The sequence below is a fragment of the Athene cunicularia genome, assembly GCF_003259725.1.
Source record: "Athene cunicularia isolate RWA chromosome Z unlocalized genomic scaffold, athCun1 chrZ_part1, whole genome shotgun sequence".
Taxonomy (NCBI): Eukaryota; Metazoa; Chordata; class Aves; order Strigiformes; family Strigidae; genus Athene; species Athene cunicularia.
In genome coordinates, this window is record NW_020799142.1 from 21,287,838 (window position 1) to 21,312,855 (window position 25,018).

Here is a 25,018-nt window from a genome sequence, read left to right on the forward strand (position 1 = left end):
TTATCATATTTTGGTTTGATTATACTTAAATCTCTCTGAAAAGCTTATTCATTGATGAGTTTTTGTGTAAAAAGTGCTCACTATGACAGCTGTATGAAGATTTACTGTCGTTCTTTGCTAAAGGAGGAAGCAATGTTTTGACCTGATGCAATTTCTTTTCTTTCTCTTCAAGGTATAAAAATCATAATAGCATATGCAGCTAAAAACCTAAAATAGAAAACAATTGCATGTTTCATTTCAATCTTTTCAAAATGGAATCTTTTGGAGCACTGCTTTAAAATAAATATTTTGCTTTTAAAGCTTCCTATTAGGTTTTGGGTTTTTGAGGCAAAACAAAATTATAATGTTCTACTGTAACAGCCTATCGAATTTATTGTTGATTGATGAGATTCATGATGAGGGGAGAAAATCTTTTGCACTTTTCAATTAATAGTTTGTCTAGAAAAAGTTTTTCAAATTTACTAAGCATTATTACTTCCTAAATACTGTCTATAACCTTCTGTATCATCAAATAAAGTTTGATTGACCCCTGGAATGAGAAATATGGCTAGCTGTTCTGTCTTATGCTGTTGGTAGAAAATTTGGATGAACTTGTGGTTTGTGGTTTAGACAGGCTAGTCAAAACTAAAAACAACAAAAAGCTGAAGGAAGGATTCACTGCAGTAAAATGCTTATGCAAAGAGAATATAGAGGCATGTGAAAATGAATTGGTTACAGGATAACAGATGGTGCTGCTTACTCTTAAGGTCCTGTTTGTTGTTTTACATGTTTTATAGGAAAAGCTGTCTCATGCTTTTATTCTTATTCCTACAAAATATTTCTGAGAATACTTCTAAGCAATGAAGAGCAATAGCAGGTCTTTGTTTATCACATTCCAAATTATTTATAAGTAACTTCTTAAATAGAAATAATGCATAGTCGTGATTAGTATTCCTGATAAGTAAGTGGCCGAAAAAGCCATTGTGACTTCTGGTCCTTAAAGTATTAACTAAAATCCTGATGAATGTGTTTCATGCATTACTACCCCTTCCTAGGTACACTGCTTAGCAGCTTCGTATTGTAAAGCAGGTTTGTAGACTGCAAATTAGATTAGATGTCTCTCTAAGGATACAGGCACAACTGTAAGTGATAGTTTCTTGAGCTTTTCTTACCTGTCCATGTGCTGTAGATGGACACCTTCGCTACAGACAAGACTACGTTAATGTACCTGATCCTGCTGAGCCTGGTGATTGGCCACAGCCAGGGGTGCTACTGTGAACATTACCCATGGGGTTCGTGGTCTGCCTGTTCACAAACCTGCAATTATGGCACACAGACCAGGCACAGGTAGACCCAAACTATTTCACTACTTCTATGCTTCTATTTATTCCCTGAGAAAACACCCCCTCTAGGGAGGGGGAACCTGTGTCTGAAGCTCCAGCTTCCATAATATGCAGAGAAAAATTACGAAATTTTGTATATAGACAATTACAGTGCCTCCAAACAAACCTATATCTGCCAACACATGTAGTGAGGAGAAACAGCCAGGTCCTGCAACGGCCTTGCCAGCAGCATGCATTGAGCAACCAGCCCCTGTGAGCACACAGGGCTGGAGACCAGTGCCTGGCTCCAGGAGCTCTGCCAAGTGCAGAGCAATGCCATGGGAGGATTGAGTTCCAGTGTGGCAAGCCTACGGAAAGTTCCTGCCTGTATGATTAATTTTATGACAACAGTTAAAGTCAAATAAAGATTCAGCAGCACCAAATCAGATACAATTCAGTGGCGTGCTCTAAACTTGTGAAAAATCCCCTCTTTTCCTCCTGGATCTTTCTGTCGTTATTTTCTGAGACATCCGAGGTGACATGAATCAAAAACAATTGCTCTGTAAACTTAAGGCATGTTTGGATTTTTTTTCAATCAACATTCTGCAACTATCTATTACCTCTAAAGTTTTTTTTCATTGGGCTCAAATAATTTTATCAGCCTTCAGCCACAGTTAGAGAACATCTACAATCTGTCTATGATTTTTTCCTAGTGTAACTTGTTAAATTTTTGTAGGCAAATAAGAATGGATGAATATTATAGCCAAAACTTCTGTGACCAGCTCTGCACAAAGCAGGAATCTCGTGTATGTAACCAGCAAACATGTCCTATCAACTGTCATCTTGGAGACTTTGGCCCTTGGTCAGAATGTGACCCATGCATTAAAAAACAAGTAGGTAGAAAAAGTATTATGTGGGTTAAATGCAAGAAATTATGCTTAAGAGATCTATTTGGTTTAGACATTCAAATTTATGGCAATTGATCTGTAAAATGACAGTTTAAGTTAACAAGGGAAATTGGTTATGAATTATAAAAGTAGAAGATGAAGAGAACAAATTAAAATAAGCAGAGCAAAACAGAAAGGGCTGAGTTAGTAGCATAAATCCATTTATTGTCACAATAAAAGGTAAGTTTTCCATATAAAGGCTATAAGCTGTAGAATTTGCATGTCTATTCAAGCAGAAGAAAGCCATGGAATCTTTAGTTTATCCATAGCATCCTATATGTTCTAAAGATAAGAAAAATAGGATCAAATAATGTGTTAAAAAGAGTTAATCAGCAATTCCTAACTAGCACTGGCTAGAAATGCTCAGGTTATATCTTACACTGATAGTCAGGATCAGTTTGAGATCGCTGTTAAGAAAACCAGAGCACCATTCCCCCAACCTTCATAGCATAACCAAAAACTACGTGGATGTACTTAATATCTGTGAAACAAAGCTTGAAGATTGTGTTTTTTCCTCTTGGACTGGTGTCTGTTGACTGATGTACACTTAAATGTGTGACGACAGAGAAGGACGAGGTGAAAAGTCAGGTTCAAGTGGATTTGACCTAAAGAAACCAAGCCCTGGCAAATGTAAAGTTGTAGAGAGTGGAATGGAATGGAATGCAGATTATTTGGGCTAGTTGTTTGGATGGTGGGTCTGAGCTTTGAGGTTGACCATGATAGCAGCTCTGAATTTCTGTGCAGATACAGCCTACAGCTCTCTGAATGTCCTGCTCAGAAATCCATGCCTGAAAAGCTATCTTAAAAACCCTGTCAGATATCATAAGTATATCTTTACAAACATATATAAATTTCTGATGCCCATGCAGGATGAGGGAGACATGAAGAACTTGATCTAAGTATGAAATATGAACCACCTTGTGAGGTTCCATCCTGCGACTGGGATGGAGAGTATGAGAACAGAGCAGGGATAAACAAAGAGTGGGAGACAGCAAGCAAGCTGCAAGAGCTGAAAGCAGCATTGCTCTCAGCTGAACTTTTTGTCATCAATACACTCCTAAATGGCTGAGTTTCTTGTTTCTTCTTCTTCTATGCTTCCATATATAGAAACGTTGTTCATTTTTATTAACTTTAAATATCGATGCAATGTATTTTCTGCTTCAAGCAAAAAGGTGCTTTTGTGGACTGTGATCCATTTTTCCTATATAAGCTATAAAGATCACTCTTTGTGACCTTTATAGATACAGACAACCATCAGAATACAGGATGTGACTTCCAGGGTAAGTGTGAAGATTAGCGTAAGCAAGCTTTCAGTGGTGGGGTGGTGGTGGTGAAGAGGTCAAACCTCACACAAATAATATAGTGAGTGTTATGGATACCATAGGAAAGGTTATCTTCAGATGGTCTGGTGTTGCTCCTTGCACTCTCTCTTCATAGTTGCTTGGTTACTGATTTTTACTAGACATCTTCCTGCATTGTTCGACTTCAGGATATGTCTACAGGGAGGGAAGTAGCAGAAGCCTGCAATGAACGTTGCTTTTCCAGTGGGGAAAAATTCTTAGAGAAGGAACTGTTCAGTCACATGCAGACAGGTCTCACCATCAGTCCCTTGAAGTGGAGTGGAAAAGATACCTGGAGTGATTTGTCTAGCAGAACTTCAGCTTTGTTATTCTGCATGGAAGTTACTGACTTGGGGAGAGAAAACCCAGTCAGTTCTAGATTTTGGTCCCAAATCTCCTTTAGTAAAAGAAAACTTTCAGCAAAACCATTTTTGTTCTCCCCAGTCATCCAGTGCTCCTCAGACAAGAGGCCCCATGTGTGGGAGCCAATCCAAGCCACATGGCACTGTCAGAGTATTTCAACAGAGATCATAAAGAACAGGAAAATTCTCTGTAAGCCTGTTCACACACTAGTTCCTACTGTACCTTTAAAATTGAAGGTACAGGGTCTGAACTTTTGATTCCTCCAGTGATGCAGACCAGGTTTCAAGTGTTTAATCATGCATGCTCCATCAGGGCTATTGAGGCTTTTGGATTTCAGCTCCCTGCCTGCCTTACCTGGGATGATGGTGCAATAGGTTGTAAGGACAAAAATAACTGATTATTTCCTTCAGGGTTCTGGTTTTGCTCAAGTTTCAGCAGCACTGAGGCATGTAGCTCTGCCTTGGATGGCACTTAGGTACAAAAACAACTCACAAAACCCACTCTGGTTTTATTTCTTCTGCCTTTCAGTTTCGTATCCGGACACTTCTGCGACCATCCCAATTTGGGGGTCAGGCCTGCACTGAGTCACTGGTGGATTCCCGCCCATGCTTCCCAGCTAAGCTCTGCAACATAGTGGAAGTTGATTGCAAGAATAAATTTCAGTGTGAAAGTGGTAATGATAATCTTCATTGCATAACTTCTGAATTATTAAGTAGTCAAAAGATTAGACACTGAGACAAAAAAGATCCAGATCTTGTACATTCCATGCACAAATTCCAGGGAAAAAGAGCAAGGACAAAAGTCTACTTAAGGATTTCATATGTATTAGTAGCAGCTTATGTTTGAAGTTTCTTCTGTAACTAAAAGTAATTCAAATGCAATTTCTAGCCTGGGATGTCAGTATGGCCATGACAGCTAGACAGTGGCACTGTTCCAGTAAGAACTCTTTGCACAAATACTTTATGTACAAACATATCCATAGTTAATATGAACATAAGCTCACACTACTTTTAATAAATTTGTGGGTATTTCTTCTTTGCTTCAATTTAAATATACTTGATTAGCCTCCAAATAACTTTATCTACATATCCTTTTGCTAAACTTAAATTAAGTCTTTGCAGCTTCAAAGCAAGGCAAAACTGGCAGAACCAAAACAACCATTTCTAGTTGAAATAATCCAGGCATTATACTGCCTCACTGTTAATTCCTATGGCAAGTTCATTCCTTTACTAGGGAAAAAGACAGACTGCCCTTTTCTGCATTCAGACATGACTAATCTTCACATGAAGTTTCTTGCTGCTGCTGTTTCTCTGGTACAGGTCGCTGCATTGCAAAAAAATTGGAATGTAATGGAGAAAATGACTGTGGAGACAACTCTGATGAAATAAATTGTGGGACGAAAAGGACTGTGTGTAAAAGAAAGTATGAGAGCATCCCAGGTGTGCACTTAATAGGCAGTGGGTAAGCCAGATTTACTTTTTTTTTTTTTTAAATTTGAGATTGTTTTCTCACTAATTTACACAAACAAAATAATCCCCAATTAGCATGTGAGACTATCCCATTAAAACACATAAACTCTCAAATTAATATTAACAAGAAATTATAAAAATGCAACCAATCCACTGCATCTGCCAGTGCTGCTCTGCACTGCTGGTGCACCAAATAAAGGGCTGTCAGGGAGCACTGCTACCTGAGTGACCCTTCCTGCCTCACAGCAACACAAGCATCATGTCCTAGCAACTTCCAGCTCAGTTATGGCAAATGCTTCAGAAATTTTGAGGATGTTCCTTTTATAGATGTTTGTTTGTCTATGATACATTTCACATGATACCAACCATCACCTCTTCCAGGTTACTAACTGTAAAACCTAAATGTAAGCCTATATAATGTGTAAAAGCTAAATATGGGATGCCTGCCCTAGGTGGTCTTGCATTTTTTAACTGAATTTTGAATTCAGAGCACTCTGGAAACATCACTTGTTGTAGAAATTGAGATCTGCTTCTTCATTTTCCTACACCATTTTTAGGTGACTGTTTCATGCTGACATTGGTATTATCTAGATGTTTAGGCAACGCTGGAAAGTAGGAAACGGGATTGCTACTAAAACAATTTTCAGGTGACTTCTGTATGAATAAGAAGTTCTTGTAGAGGAACTTCTTTCAAAGCAGTAACATACCCCAGGTGCTCATACCATCTCATTCAAATCTACAAAATCTTCAATGCAGCTATATACCACTAGATGTTTCAAGTCTATATGTCTTTCTGGGATTGTTTCATGTCTGGTAATAATTTTTTTGTTAGATTTCATATTCTGGCAGGAGAGAGCCGAGGGGAAGTCCTTGGCAACTCATTCAATGGAGGACAATGCATCACAGTGAAGCACAATGAGACAAGGAAATTGTACCGTGTTCCTGTGAACCTGGAGGCTGTCAGCTTTCAGGTATTCTCAAGCAACGATTCCTAGCTGAAAAAACACCTCCATAATCACAATTCAAGTTATGCGCTCAAGTCTTAGGCAGTAATATATGTTTTAGAACAAGATTTCTCAATCCAGTGAGGCCTGAACATGCTTCAGCTGATGTGTGGAAATGGGTTAAACTGAGTAGTTGGGTGTCTCTATTCTAGCCATTCAGATCTTACTCTTTCATCATATATCCTATTACTTGCATCATATATCAGAGTCAACATGATTGATTCAGGCTTCTCTCCTGCTTCCTCATGGCTGTGTCTTTGTTCTGAGTTGTTACCAAGAGCAAGGCCTTCTAACCCTGACATAATCTGACCAGAGGCTTATTCAAGTCCAAAGCTCATTTCAGCATCACTGCTGTATCCTTGCAGTACCAATGGCTGTCCTAACTCCAGCTTCCTTCCTTCCTTCCTGCAGTCATCTGGGGGACACAGTTTCTTGCTGAGCCATTTCAGCTCCTCAGTCCTGTCTGTTCCTTGCCCAGCCCCTCCAAAGAGCAGCAAGAAGAGGAGGCAGACACTGAGGCTGGGAGGTAGGAGGACAAGAAGTACACAGTTCAGGGAAGAGTCTTGCAGAACAGGCCAAGGACAAAATGAACCTGGCTTGTATCATATCAAAAAGATGGGAACCACTGATCTTTTTTAGACCTCATGTTTTAGACTTTTATACACTGATATTTAGAAAATACTTTAAATACCATGGTTAGGGCACAACATCTGGCTGTGCACATATCAGCATGCCCTGTCTGAAGCCCATAGATACTGCATGGGGAAGAAAAGAATGCAGGATGTAAAAAAAGCTCAACTAATAGATTAAATCTAAACTGCTGATTTTTCCTATGACTGCTGTGAGTTTTTAGTATTACTTTAACAAGAGCAACTCAGGAAAGAACACTCTAACATGTTCCATGGAAACTGCAACTGGATTGGGCATGACATGTAGGTTTTTGTCAATAATGGAAAAAAATTACCATGTGCAGAAATATTCTGCCCATGTGATACTGAAAAGCTGGTTTGCCCAGGTGATACTGAAAAGCCAGTTGAAGAAAAACTCTCTAAGACTCAGAATCAGAGCTTTAGAAAGCAGGCATTATTTATTGCAGCGCTGGGTGCACGGGGGATTGCTCCTCCACAAGCGTGCACACCAAGCCCCTTAGATTTACCACTTAAATGCAGGTACCTTATACATAATCATAGGATTGCACAACACAAACATACTTATTTACTATTAAGGTGCAATTAGCCAAAAAACTTGATCAGCAGTTTTAAAACAATCATGTCACTCTTGCGCCTGCGCATCACCTCCAGGTGGTGGTCTTCGGGGGTCTTCAAGGAGGAAGGCCAGTAGTCTTCCTCGTCACCTCTTCCCCATTTTTGACATCGCCAGCCCCTAAAAGCCGGACCCCTCCGACTAAATCCTTCATTGCCTACCTTATCTCGTGTGATGTCCGTTACCTTCTGTTGCCAGAGCCTGGGCCTAATCCTTTGTGTCATACAATGCACATATCTTCTGTCGCCATGGTTCCACATCTTCTGTCCTTGGGGCCTTTGTCTGTGTTTATGCGAGTTTCTTTCTTCGTTCCTACAGCTCAGAAACTCCTTAGCTTAAACAGGCAACTCTTAGGCCTACTACTACTAACCCTCTTACTAGTTATGTGCCAAATTTCTTAATATTTCATATATCACAGGTCTCTTTAAAGCTGTATGGTTTATTAAGTTACTGATGCTCATTTGCAGAACTATTAAGTTTGTGAATCTCACCTTTGAGAAAGCGTCTATACCTTTTAACATTTAGAGCAACCTTTGGTATAGAAGGGTCACTGGATCAGGCTTTCTTTTTGGAACTCCAGTGTGTTTTCATGGTAAAGCATGTCACTTCTAGGAGAATGGAAGTGGACTGGGGAAATGGACCACCTCATCTCCTAAGGTCATTAGCAGCCCTATTAATTAAACAAGTCTAGAGAAGGGAAAAAAAATCGAATCTTTCAAACACCCACAGGGTTTTTTCTGACTTTTGAGAAATGAGTAATTCCTGAACTGATGCTAAAGTTGCCTTGATGCTTTGCACAACAGCACCACTGAGGTTTACTGACTTGATCATGCAAGTTTTCTCCTGGTTCCTTTCCACCTACATCATGCAGTATGAGTGCTAACACTGCATATATGGTATAAGACTCTCATTCCTCTAGCTGGGAATTAAGAAGAAAACACAGAAAACATCAAGATCTTTCCCTTGCACAGTATAGAAGACATGGGGGCACTGGGCCTTAGTCATAGTGTGGACATACCATGAAGATCTGAGATTCTTTGAAAAGTGTGATGAAATGCTTGTTGAAAATTATTCCTAAGCTTTCGGGCATGGGGGTGGGGAATTCTAGAAGAAATCATTACATGTTTTCTTTCTATTTTTTCCTTGTGTAAATGCCTATTAGTAAGTCTACTTCTTATCTTACATTCATCTCACCTATTAACCTTTCTCAGTCTCATCTGTTGTGTTGAGAACAGTTTTTTCACTTATTGCCATGTCTCCAATAATCGGTCATGTTTCTTCCACTAATAAAACCAAGAATACATAGCTTAGTAGATTTCTGTTTCAGATTATTATTTTGGGCAAATGCATTTTTCTTTACTGAATCTCCAGGTAATAGATGAAGAGGATGATGTAACATCAGATTTCTACAATGATTTAACTCCCCTGGCTGACAGTGCTTATGAAAGTAGTTCATCCACTCATGGTGCTCAAAGATCTTCTGGTATCCCGTTTTTATTCTCAAGAAAGACACGGGTTAAAGTCACATCATCTTCCTCCTTCAAGAAAGCCATTGAAGCCTCATATGAAAAGGTAATTGAATGTTGCCTCCAATTTCTTCTTTTCATTTGGTTTCTATATGCTCATTTCAGAACTGAGCTACCAAAAGCTACTTATCAAGGCATTGTCATTAAATTTTTTTTAAAAGGGCTAGAATTACGCATTTAAAAGTTCTTCTCCTGATAATACAGGATGTTCCTGATTGTAACATATCTTCTGTAATGCAGTGTGCTCTTCTGGTTTTGGTACAGAAATCACAAGTTTATTCCATTTAAAAAAGCATAGATTTGACATAGATTATATTAGTATAAAAAAATTATGAAAACTTTACATTTTTCAAGATTACTTTTGTTTGCCAGAAACTTTTTTAGTTAAGCTGATTGGTCGTCTAGTATGTCTTCTTGATCTTTTGATCATAGAATCATAGAACTATATAACAGTTTGGTCTGCAAAGGCCATTTAAAGATCATCTGGTGCAACCCCCCTGTGATGAGCAGGGCCATCTTCAATTAGATTAGGTTGCTCAGAGCCCTGTCCAAGAGAAGGATGTTGTGGGGGACCATGACAAAGGCCTTACAGAAGTCCAGATAGACAACATCTGTAGCTCTTCCATGGTCCACTGATGTAGTCACACCATCAGAGAAGGCTACAAGGTTGGTTGGGCAGGACTTGTCCTTGGTGAAGCCATGCTGGCTGTCTCAGATCACCTCTGTGTGCTCATGTGCCTTAGCATAGCTTCTCGGAGGATCTGTTCCGTGATCTTCTATGGCTGCCAGGGTTCTCCTGTCTACGCTTTGTAAAAATGGGTGCACTGTGTCCCTTTTTCCAGTCACCAGGGACTTCACCTGACTGCCATGACTTTTCAGCTATGATGGAGAGTGGCTTGGCAACTACATCAGCCAATTCCCTCAGGATTCTGGGACGCATCTTGTCAGGTCCCCTAAACTTCTGTGTGTTCAGGTTCCGTAGGCAGTCTCAGACCTGAACTTCTCTTACTGTGGGAGGGACTTTGCTTCTCCAGTCCCTGCTTTGAGGCCCATCCACTCCAGAGGTGTGGGGAGATTGCCTGTGAAGACCGAGGCAAAATGTTACTTGAGTATCTCAGCCTTCTCATCCATTGTTACCAGTTTGTCAGTTGTGTTCACTGATGGGGTGTACACTTTCTTTGCCCTTCCTTTTCTGGCTGACATACCTGCAGAGGCCCTTCCTATTGTTCTTCGCATGCCTTGCCAAGTTCAGCTCCATCTGCGCCTTGGCCTTCCTGACCCCATCCCTACACAACCAGCAATGTCCCTATGCTCTTCCCAGGATACCTGTCCCTGCTTCCACTGCCTGTGCATTTCCTTCTTGCCCTTTAGTTTGACCATGAGGTCTTGACTCATCCATGCCAGTCTCTTGCCTTCCTTTCCTGATTTCTTACTCATGGGGATGGAGAGCTCTTGTGTTTTATGGAAAGCACCCCTAAATATCATCCTCCTGACCTCCCTGATGTCTTCTGCTTGCATCATGGTAACCTCTAGGGTAGGATTCAGCTTGTACATCCATAGGCAACAGCAGTTCCACAGTGATCTGCATCTCAACTAACCACTCTCGTTTTGTGTTGATGAAGATAAATTGGGTGGGTTTGTACATAAATGTCTGTGAAGTGAATGGTGCCCTAGTAGGGCCGTAGCCCAGCTAACCACCTCTCACTCTTCTCTGTACCAAATATAAGGAAAGATTCTTGAAGTGAGACTCAATGTTATGTAATACATTTCATTATAAACTACTTTACTAATCTTGCCCATCCTGCTCCATGTTGTTATTTTTAGATACTATTTTATTCACTTATCTGTCACTGAATTCCCATACTGTGACATCAAAGGACTTCTGAAGGCTTTGTATCAGAATTTGTGCCCACTCCCCTAGCCCACGTTCCTAGTATTTCTGGCAGCAGTTAATTGAGTTGGACTGCTTGAACTACAACTCAAAAATTGAGAGCTCAAAGATAGGAAGCTATCTCCATCCCTGGGGATGTCAGACAGGGACAGACATGAATCTGTGGCAATTTTGCTTATGATACTTGAGATGAAAGTTTACTTAATCTGCATATTCAGGTGAAATCCTGCTTTGTTAGAAAATTTCCAGTTAAAACTATTGTTTTCAATGTCAGTTCGGCTCAGCTTTTGTCAATGAAGTAGTTTGTATAATAAAACTGAGCATGAGTACTCACATTTGATTTAGACCTGACTTTGGGAACAATCATCCCTGATCGACTAATGTTTTGTATTAATATCTGGTATTCGTGGGTCAAGCTTGCTACAGGCACAAGGGATTACCACTGTGATTAAATATGTGTCTAGAAATGACTGCAGACTTTGGAATCCAGTTTCCTGGGATTGTTCTACAAGTGAGGTTTTCCAATATTGTGCGTGCCTCAGGGATTTAACATAGAAATCACTGGGTTTGACAATGGTAAGGTAAATTGCTAGTAATAAAAGCACTTAATTGCTAGTAATAAAAGCACTTAATTGCTAGTAATAAAAGCACTTAAGATACTTTTACTAGCAGAAAGTACAAATGTGAGATGCATGTCAAGCAGAAATTCATATTAAGCATGCAAATCAACTAAGGTTTTAGAATAAAAATTTGCCAAAGTGGCTTGAAATTTTGTGTCATAACTGAAATGTTAGCTGGCACAGCTGAAAATTGAGGATCAGAACCTAAATCATCTGAAAATCCTAAAAAGGATATTACCACAGGGTATTTTAGGAGCTGAATATAATCTGGCAATTGTTACATGCCCTATTTCTTCCATTCTTATTCTCACTGCAACAGAAAGCCGAGTATCCTCAGATTCTTTTCCAATGAGCAAATAAGAGCACTGAAATGAGCAGTGTTTTGCAGAACTGAGTTGAGGTCCAGCTCGCATGTTACATTGCTCAATCCTGGCTGGGAGAACTCACTGTCTAGATGCATCCTCGTGTCTTCTAAGCCAAGTGACCTTGGATACAGAAGTGGAGCAGATCCAACCTATCAGCAACAAAATTCAGCAGAAGAACCGATGTATAAATCAGTAACAAATAATCTTTCTTATCTGCTAGTTGGTCATATGCTTCAGTTTCCCCTTCCTTTTTCTCTTGATCTCTTTACTTCGGTCTTGCATCATTAGTTCCCCTTGTCATTTTGTAAATCCCTTCTTTCAGTATTTTCTATAAGTCTCCTTCCTATTTAGTTAAACTCCCACATAAACAATCTCTAGCACTGCAAAAAAATGTATGAATTAGTGGTTTCAAAAACATCAGTTTTTTCTGTGTAAAATAAGCTTCCAGTTTTTGAACTTACTTTTTTTTTTTTTTTTTAACTTTTTTTTTTTTTTTAAACTCTCACATTAACAGCCTGACACTTGAATTTAATGACATCTTTATTCCTGTGGTTTAGTTTTAGATTTAGCAGCCCGATAAATTGTGAAACTTCAAAACAGTGATTTAGTATCCAGAATACCCACTCACCTGATTAGTTGACCTATGGATGCTTATAAACTGAAACCTTTTCTCTGAAACTTTTGGTTGTCTTATCAATTGCTGGTGTTTCTGTTACAGAAAACGAGTCCTTTTGCTTTCTGTTTGGCAGGTGCTCAGGGAGTCCTAATTTTTGTTGGAATGCTATATACTCCCACAATGTAAAGGAGCAATAAACATTGTCCTCAAGAACCTCAGGAAATTCCTGGAAATTCCAAGGCTAATCTGTTCATGGTTAAAGAAGCATGACACACAGGATTAATTAGTACTTGTGATGTATCTCAGGATACGCTCTTGGCTCCTCTACTTTTTGCAATTAACTACCCATGAAGGTGCTAAAACTCCTCTTTTTCTTATTTTTAGAATTCCAAATTTATCAGAGTCCATAAAGTAATTTCTGTTGCAAACTTCACAATGAAACAGTCGGATCTGCAGCTCTCAGATGTCTTTATAAAAGCACTTAACCACCTGCCCCTGGAGTACAACTACGCTTTATACAGCAGAATATTTGATGACTTTGGCACTCATTACTACACCTCTGGGAAGATGGGTGGTTCCTATGACATTCTTTACCAGTACAGCTCTGAGGAACTGAAGAACTCAGGTATGTAATGTTTAAGAAGAAAATACGATTTGTTTATCAGCTTTTTTTACCCCTGTTTTAAGGTCTTATACTACACAGTAAGCTCTCGAACAGCAAAAAAAAACTTTAGACTTGTATAGACCCAGGAATTACTTACACTGCCTAAATATAGAGCAAGAGGATATTTTTGCTCTACACTGTCTTAATTTGAAAAGTTCAACAGGTTCCTTACTTGCTAAAGGTCATTGTGTTAAGGGAAATCTCTTAAGACCTTCAGATCAAGACCAAGTGCCACTAGGAAAAGGTGTTCCAGCATATTTCAGTATGGGACTGAGGTCTGAGAGGTGTAAGTAGTACTTTTTTGGAAATTGTCATTAAAGTTGCTGGTATTGATTAGAAATTGCTCTGAAAATATTCCCATGACTGCCAGGCTATCAAAATGAAAAGAGAGTATTACTGAAGTGGAAGTCTAAGGTTAAAAGCTGTGATCCTTAATGCCACTGCTGTAACTTGAATGGTTATGGGAGGGTATCTAAAGGGGATCAGAAGGATGACTCAGTCCAGTGCTGTTTGTACTGGGGAAGCAGGTGCCTACAGTAGTGAAGTCTCCAGTGGTGGGAGAAGAACAGGGAGACCTGCGATGGCTTACCTCTGTGTGGGAGCCTGGGGGCATGCTGTTATCATGTAACACAGTTATGGTGATGAATCTGCTGCTCTGTGGTATTTCTAGGCCTGGCAGTGGATGAATCAATGGAGTGTGTCCGAACGGAAACAAGAAGGCGTGTGCTCTTCCGGAAGAAAAAGAAAGTCAGTACCAGATGCACCACAAACAGGATGACTGTGAAACACGAAGGTGATGATGAGGAGGACAGGGCCCATATCCTGTTACTTACCCTGAGAGATACCATTCCCCTCAGCTAAGTGCCCTAGGTGATCTCCCAGCTTTGTTGAACTACAAATGCTCTTCCACCACTGTCAGAGGAGCCAGTGTTGCACTGTTTATCTATGAAGCAAGCACTGCAAACATCCTCTCACTTGCAAAAGAGATTAGGATGTAGGACCACTCCTCCTCTGCTCTGGAGCACCATCACTGGGGGACTAGGTGGCACTGGCTCTTCGAGTCAGTTACAGATCTGACATGGTACTGGGTACAGGGTCAGGCATGCTGGGAAATGGGCACAACTAGAAACATGTGAACATGACAGAGTCCCTGATCTTCTTTAAGGCTTGCTCAGGACTGAGAGAGTTGGGCAGCAACAACATACTCCCAGACCTTCCTCTCCCATCTCTCTCATGACAGGCAGACATCTAGATGAAGAAGTTCCTTCCATGGCAATACCAGAAATTGGTCTCAGGAACTGCAGAACATTGCTGCATTTTCTTCAAGAATGGCAAGAATCATGTTCTACTTCACTAAAACAGAGATTGCATCACCTCCAGCATGTTTTTGACCTCATTTAATGATCAGTTTCTATTACTCAAGTGTTTACAGCTGGGACTAAAGATCCTGCCTTGCAGTGTGTTCTTCTAGAGGCGCCTGCTGTATCCTCCGCGTTTTCCAGAAGTGTCTTATGTAGTTCTGAATATCTCTATGGCTGAGGTCTCAGATGACTTCATTTGGAAGACTATGACAGGCTGCTGTTATGTCAGGGATTGTTTTTCTGAGCTTAGACTTCATTCTTTCAAGGGTACCTTCAAAAAAGTAATCTTAGTATATTACTTTATATCCTTTTTCTTAGAACTCTGTTGTTACATCTGTTGTCTTTGGAGGCCTTTGTCTGATAATACTGTGATGCAATCCCATTTCAGGTTCAATTTTGGAGTCAGCTGAACGGTCAGTCTCCCTGGTAAAAGGTGGCAGGTCAGAGTATGCAGCAGCTCTGGCCTGGGAGAAAACGGGGGTTTTTCCAGGACACTCAGTCTTCACAAACTGGCTGGAATCAACAAAGGACAATCCGGTGGTTATTGACTTTGAGGTAAGAGAAGAAAAACACTGAAATAGTAAAGTGCTCACCAAGTTAGCAGCTCTTCAGAGAGTTCTGCAGGTGTTTTGTCTTTTAAATCGGGATGATGCTGGGTGTGATATGAATTCACATATATATGGGCACTGGTTCTTTTGCATGTGGGTTTCTAAGCCACACCAGGTTTGCATCGTCCATAGACAGTAGGAGTAAGAGGGGGTAATGTGAGTGATTTACTCTGGCACCAGTGGGAGCTCAGGCATGTGCAAGGTTTAGTTACTGTTCAGGAAAGCAGTGCATGGTTCTGGGAATGCTTTTTTCCCTGTGCTCTTTCCCTTGTCAGGCCTATGTCCCAAGGTATGGTGTATAGCTAAACTGAAACAAAACAGAAGTCCCCCGGTATCTCTGTCCTGCTCATTTAATGCAGCATGCTGGAGCTATTGTGAGTGCACTGAACTGCCTCCCTCCCCTCTTGGCACAGCAGCCGCTCAGCAGCAGCAGCAAAGCACTCAAGGCAAACAGCAAAACATGCCTGAATACAGCATGCGGTGATCTTTCTCCCACTGCAGTTGCTGAGGTCCTGAAGGCAATGTAGGGATCCCTCACATGATAGGGATGGGGTGTAAGCAAATCCCATGTCATCCATGGTGTCCTGAATTTTTAGGCATGGTATCCCACTTGGCTGGTTTTCCACTGTCTCAGAGAGCCATAAATTGGGGAAATAAAAGCAATATAAAAGGATAATATTGATGTAAAGCACTGTCATACTCCTTTAAATCATCCATAACATCCAGCACACCTGATTGCTGAGTGATATAACTTCATATGTAGGTTCTAGTGCCTTCAAAATTCTGCAGCTACCCCCAGCAGGACCCTGCTGTGTCTAGGTAACTGCTTACTGAATGACTGTCTACCAGGTGTCACCCATCCTGGATTTGGTGAAGAATGTGCCATGTTCTGTGACCAAACGTCGCAACCTGGGGAGAGCCCTGAGAGAATATGTGAGCAGGTTTGACCCTTGCCAGTGTGCTCCATGCCCCAACAATGGCAGGCCTGTGCTTTCTGGGATGGAGTGCCTCTGCCTGTGCCAGGCTGGTACCTATGGCAAAAACTGTGAGACACGAGCTCCAGGTTACAAATCAGGTATTTGGGGTGATACTGTCATGATGTAAATATGGTCCTTCTGGTATAATTTTGTCAAAGATGAACCTGACATAACCTTCCCTTACTAAATCCATAGAACTTCTTACCATATGGTGATGGTCAGAAAGTATAAGAATAAAGGTAGGTTTTAAAATAAAAAATAAAACCGAATAGGCACAACTCAGAAGAAATTGTAAGACATGGTAAAAGATTCCTTAACTACATAATTAAGATAATAGCAAATGATCTATTCAGCAATAAGGATGAAGTTGAGATCAAATATAATTGATGCAAAAATTAAGAAACCCATTCCTTAGTTTTCCCTATAGCCTATTATGCTTAAGAGTAAAAGAGTAATGGAGATAGAAAATATTAATTATAATGTGGAAGGAAAACTCAGTTGTTTTAAGGACAGGGAACATAATCATCATTTTAAAGAATTTAAAGAACAATTTCATGAAAACTGGTTTTTGAATTAAATTGGAACTAGTGCCATACCTGTAGGAAACAGAAGAGACTTACAGTATTATATTTATTATTATATAACTTTATATTCCAGGACCAAAAGGGGACAGAAGGGAAAGTCACTTATGCAGCTACATACCTCAATATCTGACTTGAATAAAGAAATATTTTTAAAGAAATAAACAATTGAAGATATGCAGATAGACATGAATGTAGAAAGTGTATTGCATGCAGAAAAGAAAGGGTGTGTAAATAAAAATTTTTATATTTGCTTCATGGTGGCACAGACAAAATACCCTAGGGATTAAGAAAAGACAATAGTGTTTTAATTTAGCTTGCATGGGATGTAGATTTGGGATTTAGACGTGTTAGAGCTCAGATTTATTTAAATTAAACATTAAATACTGAGCTATCTAAAAAGATTGTCAAGACCATGAAAACTCAAACATCTGTGTGTGCAACAGAAGTAGAAAATAAGCTGCTTCTGGGTTTGAATGTTACTTGCAATCAAAACTAGAAAGGAAGATATATTTTAGGTATTCATGAAGCAGCTGGAACTTGACCAACCATTTCTTTGGAAAACTTCACATTCTAGATACAATCTATTCCTTTAACAGTAACAATTTTAAATCCTCTGAAAACAGCTGTTATGATTTAACCCCCTATATATGGTATAGATCTACCAAAAGATGGGATTTGTTTTATTGCAGTTGCTGTAGATGGTCGCTGGAGTTGCTGGTCTGAATGGAGTTCATGTGATGCCTCCTTCAAAACAAGAAGAACCCGGGAGTGTAATAACCCCTCACCAATGAATGGTGGGAAGCCCTGTGAAGGTGAATGGGAAGAAGAAGAGGACTGTTATGTCTCTATATTCATGGATGGGTAAGAAGATGGTAGCTCAAAAGATCTCCATGGTCATGGGGCAGAATTAAGGAAGCCTCCAGAATGGCTTTGTGACTACCAAGGAGAAATAGCAGACAACTCTCCTATCTGAACTTCCGTGGTGAGGCTGAGAGAAGAAAATGTCTGAAAATCTTTGCAACTTGCTTCAAGTTTGGATTTATTCATTGATTATTCCTAGAAAATGGCTGATGAATTCAATACTAAAGTATGCCTGTAGATCTCTTACACTGCTTTGCATGGCTTCTTGTCCAAAGCCATGGAGAACTCATTTGCTTCTGTTCATAGGAGTTCAGTTTCTGGGTTTTTTTAATATCACATGATCTTCTCTTAGAGACTTATTTATGTCAGAGTTCAGTCTCAGAGAGGATTCCACTGAATCTACCAAGATTTTTCATGTTCCCACTTGGAGTATGTCTAATGTACCAGTTTTGCATGTTTCAACCTAAAATCCTAACTCCAGCCCCAAACTGGCTCGGTTCCCTGCATCTGCAAGAGCAAGGCTTTGTACAGATTCAGTTTTTCTAGTGGAACCAAGAGCTGAAGCAGGATTTTCATCATTCGTGCTGTGATGACTACAGAGGAGATTCTGAAGTGGATAGGAGAGGATTAAAAGCAATGGGCTCTACAGTTCTCTCTTACTCAACTCAGACACTATGGATATACAGCTCCACACTCACAGTTTAAATCAGTATGAGTTTAAATCAGTATGAGTTTAAATCAGCCTCCTTTAACCACTGCCTGATGGCAACAGGAGGGTTTTGGCTACACTCTTAAACCCAAACAAATCACATGGGCTCCTCTGAGACTTTCTCCATGTGTCGTTCTTTGCCTCTTTTTTGTTACTCTATAAAATACTTTGTGAGTTATGTCGATAGAAATCATAGCCCTGTATCTATCAATTTTTTAGTGCTCTCACAATCTCCCTCCTATCAAGACCTGCAACTTTTGATTTCCACCACCTTTTATTTAACAGAATAAAGTTTTTTCACCATGGGGGTGGGGTCAGGACACACATGCAGCATTCCTCTTCAAAGCTCCTGACATTCTGCCATTGTTATTTGGTGATAGCAATGCTTAAGATAACACCCTTATGAGGAAATTTTTACTTTTCAGAGGTGCTCCTTGTATAAATGATGATGAAGCCAGGAGAGAAGAGGATGTCTTGATTGATGAACCTCAGTCTGGGTGCTCCAGGCCAGACCCACCAGAAAATGGCTTTATTAGGGTGAGCGTGAAAAATGAGTGATACACAAGGAATTGCAGAGCTGGGAAATTTTACAGCTTCTTTGCTACATGTGCCTGATACCCAAGCTAGCTACTGTGCTAGTGAGCATGCTGCTGTGTATGTGGCATGCTGTGGGACTCTAGTCCACCAAAGTCCACCAGCAATGGAAGCAAAGGTTAGGTAAAATATATTTCAAACAGTGGTCCTTGAATTCTTGTATTGTAACCATGACTTCAGTTAGTGTAGCTGGACAAACATATCATTATATGGGTGAGTGGATGACTCATATTTCAGAGTAAGAAAAGCATGCATTTATTACATAATATCATCAAGCCTTTATAATTGTTTCTTTTCATAATGTTGTCTCATTACCATAGATTTTTGAGGGCCTTTTTGGTTGTTTTTGTTTTTTGGTTTTTATAGAATGAAAAGAACCAGTATGCTGTGGGAGAAGAAGCTGAAATTGTCTGTGTGAGTGGTCATGTCCTCAGTGGCTATCAATTCCTTCACTGTCTGCCAGATCAAACCTGGACGCAGCAACATGTTGAATGTCAACGTAAGGAAGAGAAAACTAATTTAGCCCAGCAACAAAATGGAAGTGGAAGAAAAAGACAAAAAATAGATTTTAATACAGGTTTTCACAAAAGAACCTGTAATGATATTTGAAAAGATAGCATGTTAAGAAGTTATTTCATGTAGAGATGGCAAAAACCTACTGAGTCACTACATCATTCCTTTCAATTCAGAAGTGTTACCATTATGTGCTTTGCAAGGATATTGTAATCTTCAGTGCTTTAGAAAACTCAGATGGATGCTGTGAGGTCCTTCTATCTTTAACAGAAGGACTTGTCTCTTGTTTCCAGACTTACATAGATATCTTTAAGTTGATGACAGTTATGCTGAAGAAAGTATTCTTAGAGGAATCTGTCTACTGCTTTTTACATTAAATGGATGATATGTCTCTAACCACCACCCCAGGCTGCCTTGAAAATCCCCACAATAAATCAATGCCTTGAAGTATTTATAGTCCAATTAAGAATTAAGGATCAGAACTGACCTGGGTTTGCTAACAGGAGACATTCAAGTAGTGTTCTAGAACTCAGTGTGATTCCACTGACTTAGTGTTCATTTTATCAAAAAAATTTTACCTGAACACACTTACGAGATTTCTACTGCCATTTTTTAATGGTTTTGTTAATAGCTTCATTTACAAAAGAAAAAAAATATGCTCAATGCCATTCTTATTATTTTTAAACTGTAAAAATTGATCATACTAGCATAGATTAGAAATAGTGTAATTAGTTATTAATTGAAAAATATTTTTTAAGACTATGACTGCACTAAAAATTTCTAGACTTAATTATGTTAAATATTTATCTGTTTTGAATGTCAGTCAAATATTCAGTGTTATCGATGTCTTTATGGCTTTCAAATGAAATATTATGAATTTCTGTAAGTATCTCCACACCATACAACCAACAAGAATTATACTTTTTTCTTGTTTTTATAGCCTCAGTATGCCTCAGGCCACCAACACCTGACAGTGTCACAATTTCCCCATTTAAACAACAGTACAACGTTGGTGAAACCATGACGTTGAGCTGCCCAGCTGGGTTTATAGTCACCGGTCAAACACAGTACACCTGTGGGAAAGACCTGTCCTGGATACCTCCTATTTTGAAATCTATTACGTGTGAAAAAGGTTAGTATGCCTGCAGATACTAGACTGTTTCTATACTGATGGTGTTAACAGCACAGTTTACTTTAACTACCTAGAACTAGGAGGCAGATGACTGGTTTTAAGACACATAGAAACTGTTCACTAATTTTGGTTTTACTTTGTGCCTAACACAGTGCTATATAATTTCAGCCCCCAACCTCTGGATTAAGTTCAGAATTTTGGGGTGCAAGGTACTGTACACTTTGATTATGAAACTGAGATACTGAAGCTGTTTTCTTTAAGACAAAACGAAACTCAGCTGGATTGGTAAGGCTTTGTGAAAGCAAAGTAGGAGAATGCATTCTACTGAAATTTCAGCTTCTCTTCTTGTACAGGGTTTTCCAATGATTTTTGCAAAGACTGAAAGGTACTTGTGGAATGCCAACCTTTTGAAGAGAGAAATATGTGATAAACAGAAATAACTATATTGTAGGTTTTACAGCAGGAGTCTAAGATATGTTCACTTTGTTACTAGTTACAGTAACTCTCACTCTTTTGTTTCAGATGTGCAGACTAAAATCAGAGGTGTCTGCAATCCAGGACAAAAGCAGGTTGGATCTCGGTGTGTTTGTATGTCTCCAGAAGAAGACTGTGGGTAAGTTATGTACTTCAATTAGAAAAAGTCGAAGTTTCTCCACTGGTAGACCAAGAGTACATTATGACAAAACCCAGGAAGAGTAACAAGAGACAACAACAATTCAGGGATACTCTCTGATCAGATATTAGCCAGCTATGCCTCTATATCCAAATTACAGCCCCATTTACAACATATGACATTATCTAAATGGCACACAATGTCTCATCCTTCTAATCTACATTACCATCTGCTACTGGGGATCCCAAATCTTTCTTTTCTTATCTTTACTGCTCCAATTTCTATATTTTCACTGTCACCATCTTGCTAAAATAGCTCATGCTTCTTGTGTTTGAGGTTCACCTTTTTCAGATGAACATGCTGCAAAATACACTGTACATTTCAATCTCCAGAGCATGTACAAAAAAGTAAGACTTGGATTTACTGTCAGACCACTGAGCCTTGAAGTGAATAGAGGGTTATTCTAGAGGATTTTTGGTGAATGACTGGTCAGGGTAGAGGTGTGGTGTGGGGCTGGAGATAAGAAAGATGAGCACAGACTGAATATGAGTTTGGCAGCTGTAGGGCTGAGATCAACACACATTCCTCCACAGGGCTCCTGTGTGACTGCAGGCAAGTCCCTTGGCATTGGATTCATCTCATTCATGCCAATGCCCAAATAACCAGGTATCTTCCCTCTCAAGAGTTCTTGGGTAGAGAGAGATCATGTTCAGAGGGTGATAGACATTGTCAAAAGTATATAGGCCAAATCCTCTGAAAACTAGAGAGGTTTTGTTGACTAAAGCTATAAACTTACCTCAGGAACATAAGCAAGGTGAAGCTGCATTGCTCCTTCACTTTGGGAAATGACTAAACTCCACAAAACGATGCTGCTTGAAATGGCTGCACTTGCTGAGAATGGCTCCACTCAGGAACCATGAGCAAGACAGAAACTACAAGCAGCTTGACTGGGCTTGCATGTGATTGGTCCCAAACTAACTGTGCCTCAGAGGCAGACTTGCACACACAGCTGCAGGGCTGCATTAACTCAGACAAGACACTTCAGGGTCTGTGGAAATTTCACGTGCCTTGTGGAGGTGACGGCACCTCCTGTTTTCTTGTGCAGGCACATGTCCCTCACCTCCCATCTGTTGGACAGGACCAAAGCTTCCTCATTTCACAGCACTATGCCAAATCAGGCCCAGGTCCTGCAGTAGCTAGGACAGGCTTAGGCCTTTAGACAGATATCCAACCTGAACATGGCTTTGCTGTGTTTCATCCAATGCTGGTGGAGCATTTAGAATCATGAATTTGTTTTGCAGCCAGCTAAAATAATTCTTCTTTTTTCCTTGGGGCAGCCACTACTCAGAAGACATCTGTGTGCTACATGCTGTTTCTGAACAGAATGTGACCAAGCCCAGCTGTCAATATTCAGCTGAAATGTGCCTTGGAGAGCAGTCATTTCATTTCTTGCATGCTGGCCCTTGCCATGGTGATTCCAACCTGGACTGGCCTATTGAAAGGGCAAAGCTCTCTACAAAGAGCTTGAAGAAAGTGCCCTGTGGCTATGACACCTGTTATGACTGGGAGGAGTGTTCAGGTATGACTTCTGAATGGCGGGATTTATCTAGCCCTTTGGATCTAAAAATAAAATGTGCTGACTCCACTGCTCCAGGAATGGGATTTACAGGCATTGTGGTCCATATGAGCAATTTACGGGGAGAGGTGTGGAAGTGTGGACAGTCCTGTGTCCCTGCTACCAAGCATTACACTTAGATGTATGCCTTCTTGCTTAAGCACAAGTTGTGTAGCATTGTAATTTTCCATTATTAAGGCACAAAAGGAACTTGGAGATTAATGCAACTTTTTAAGGACAATTAACGTTTGAATCTTTAATCACAAAAACCTAGTTGGCAATGTTATCGCCCATTCCCCATGAGGCTACTATAACCACTAGTTTGTACTTCAGGAGTTAATTTGTGCCACACCCTCTATAGCATATAATTAAATTATGAAATTAAATCATGATACTACTTAAAAAGCAAGACTGGGACCATCAAGCTTAATGGGATTTTAATGGTAAAATTTGCAAATACCTATTTGTGAAACTCTGTTTTGTTAGGAGTTTTAATGAACTAGCTAAGCTGGTGAAATCCCTAAGAGGATTATTTTATAAACACTGTTGTGCAGCTTGGCTATTTACTGTGTAACTTAGTGATAAGAGCAGTGGGTTTCCCTGTAAATGTCTGGGGTGCTGGCTGGCTTTGTGCGCATCAAGCATTTGCCAGGAAAAGGCTGAGTGGCAACCACACTCATTCCTTCACTTGCTGTCAGAAACAAATACGATCCTTATCACACCTCATCTACTTATGATAAATAAAGCAACAGCAGTGTGCAGTAATCCTAAAACCCCGTCAGGAAGATGCAAGATTTATGCAGGATTTGAAGTAGGTGGCTGTAAAATTACCCCATGAGATGCTGTTTGTGGGGCTTAAGCAGAGGGTGTGACAGGGTGTGCCCCTTGAGGGACATGTTGTTGTGGAGCCTCTAGGCACCTAGGACTCCTGAGAAGGTGGTTGATTTAAAAAAAAACAGTGGTCTTATTTATTCCAGAGACCCTATGAAGCCTAAATCTGCTCCCAGGGTGGAAGTGGCTTAAAGCTGGATCCTGTGCCAGCACCCTATTTTTTTTCTCTCAGAAGCCTACAGAGCAGCCCTGTTCAGTGAGGAAAAATGAGAGCGGAAAAAAAATACATTAAATAAAATAAGTTTTCACTGTGGTACTCAAGGTGTTTGAATTGGACTTTCCTCCTCACCATCTCCAGAGAAGTCTTCTTTCTCATGGGTATACACAAACATCTAGGAAATTGAAGTTTTGGTTTTCCTGAGAACGAGTAGTTGGTATCAACACAGAGGCAAAAGATACTGCAGTACCATGGAAAGCAGCTAAATGGAGGAAAACACACATTTTTCATATGTTTTAAGAAAGGGAAGGCAGAAACCTAGTTTCCTGCCTAGGGAATTTCTGGGAAAGAATACAAAGACTCAGAATCAGATTAGATCAGAAATGGGTAATGAAATAACCGGCAAGACTGAGCTTTACCACAGGCCAGCAGCAGGTAGCTTAGCATTCATAAAGGGAACTTTAATGAAATAGGAGCTGACACAAAATGGACCTTAAGACTCCATTTCACAGCAACATTGTGTGCAAGGATAATTGGGAACAGAAAGTCAACTTAATATCTTTTTGTTTAGAAGAAAGGTCAGGGAAAGACAGTGAATAAAAATAGTTAGATAATTCATTTCTGCTTCTGTATGGGCCACTGCTGCAAAAACTGGTATTTAAAGCTCCTTTTGTCTCTATTCCTAATACCCTACCATCTAGTGTATGCATTGTAGTCTTTTTGTAACTAATGTATTGCAAACCTCCAATAGTGTTTTTCCCTGTTGGACTTTGAAATGTTGTCAAACTGTAAAATAAGTTTTTATTCGTGACATTTGCGGCTAAAATTCCAACACATTCATTCTTAGGGACACAGACCCAGTGCTTCTGCCTGATGCCTTACCAGTGCCCCAAAGAAGAGAGCCGCCTTCACTGCATCCAAATGGAGTCGACAGGGAGGAGGAGGACAGTCAGTCATTGCACATTGGCAGCCATGAAGTGTGCTGGCATCAGACTGGAGGTGCTGGATCAAGGGACCTGCCTGGTGTAACCTGG

At 40.0% G+C, this 25,018-nt stretch overlaps 1 protein-coding gene across 1 annotated transcript; it reads left to right on the plus strand.

The window, feature by feature from the left end:
• The first annotated feature begins 1,168 nt into the window (after positions 1-1,168).
• On the plus strand, positions 1,169-25,013 carry C6 (complement C6). The gene is made up of 17 exons (XM_026865682.1): positions 1,169-1,326; positions 2,038-2,194; positions 4,480-4,624; positions 5,271-5,412; positions 6,253-6,391; positions 9,059-9,259; positions 13,090-13,330; positions 14,040-14,162; positions 15,119-15,285; positions 16,188-16,413; positions 17,589-17,760; positions 18,895-19,006; positions 19,430-19,562; positions 20,517-20,708; positions 21,231-21,321; positions 22,659-22,900; positions 24,832-25,013. The coding sequence occupies exons 1-17, from the start codon at positions 1,169-1,171 to the stop codon at positions 25,011-25,013; spliced, it is 2,823 nt and encodes a 940-aa protein (XP_026721483.1).
• The last annotated feature ends 5 nt before the right edge of the window (positions 25,014-25,018 follow it).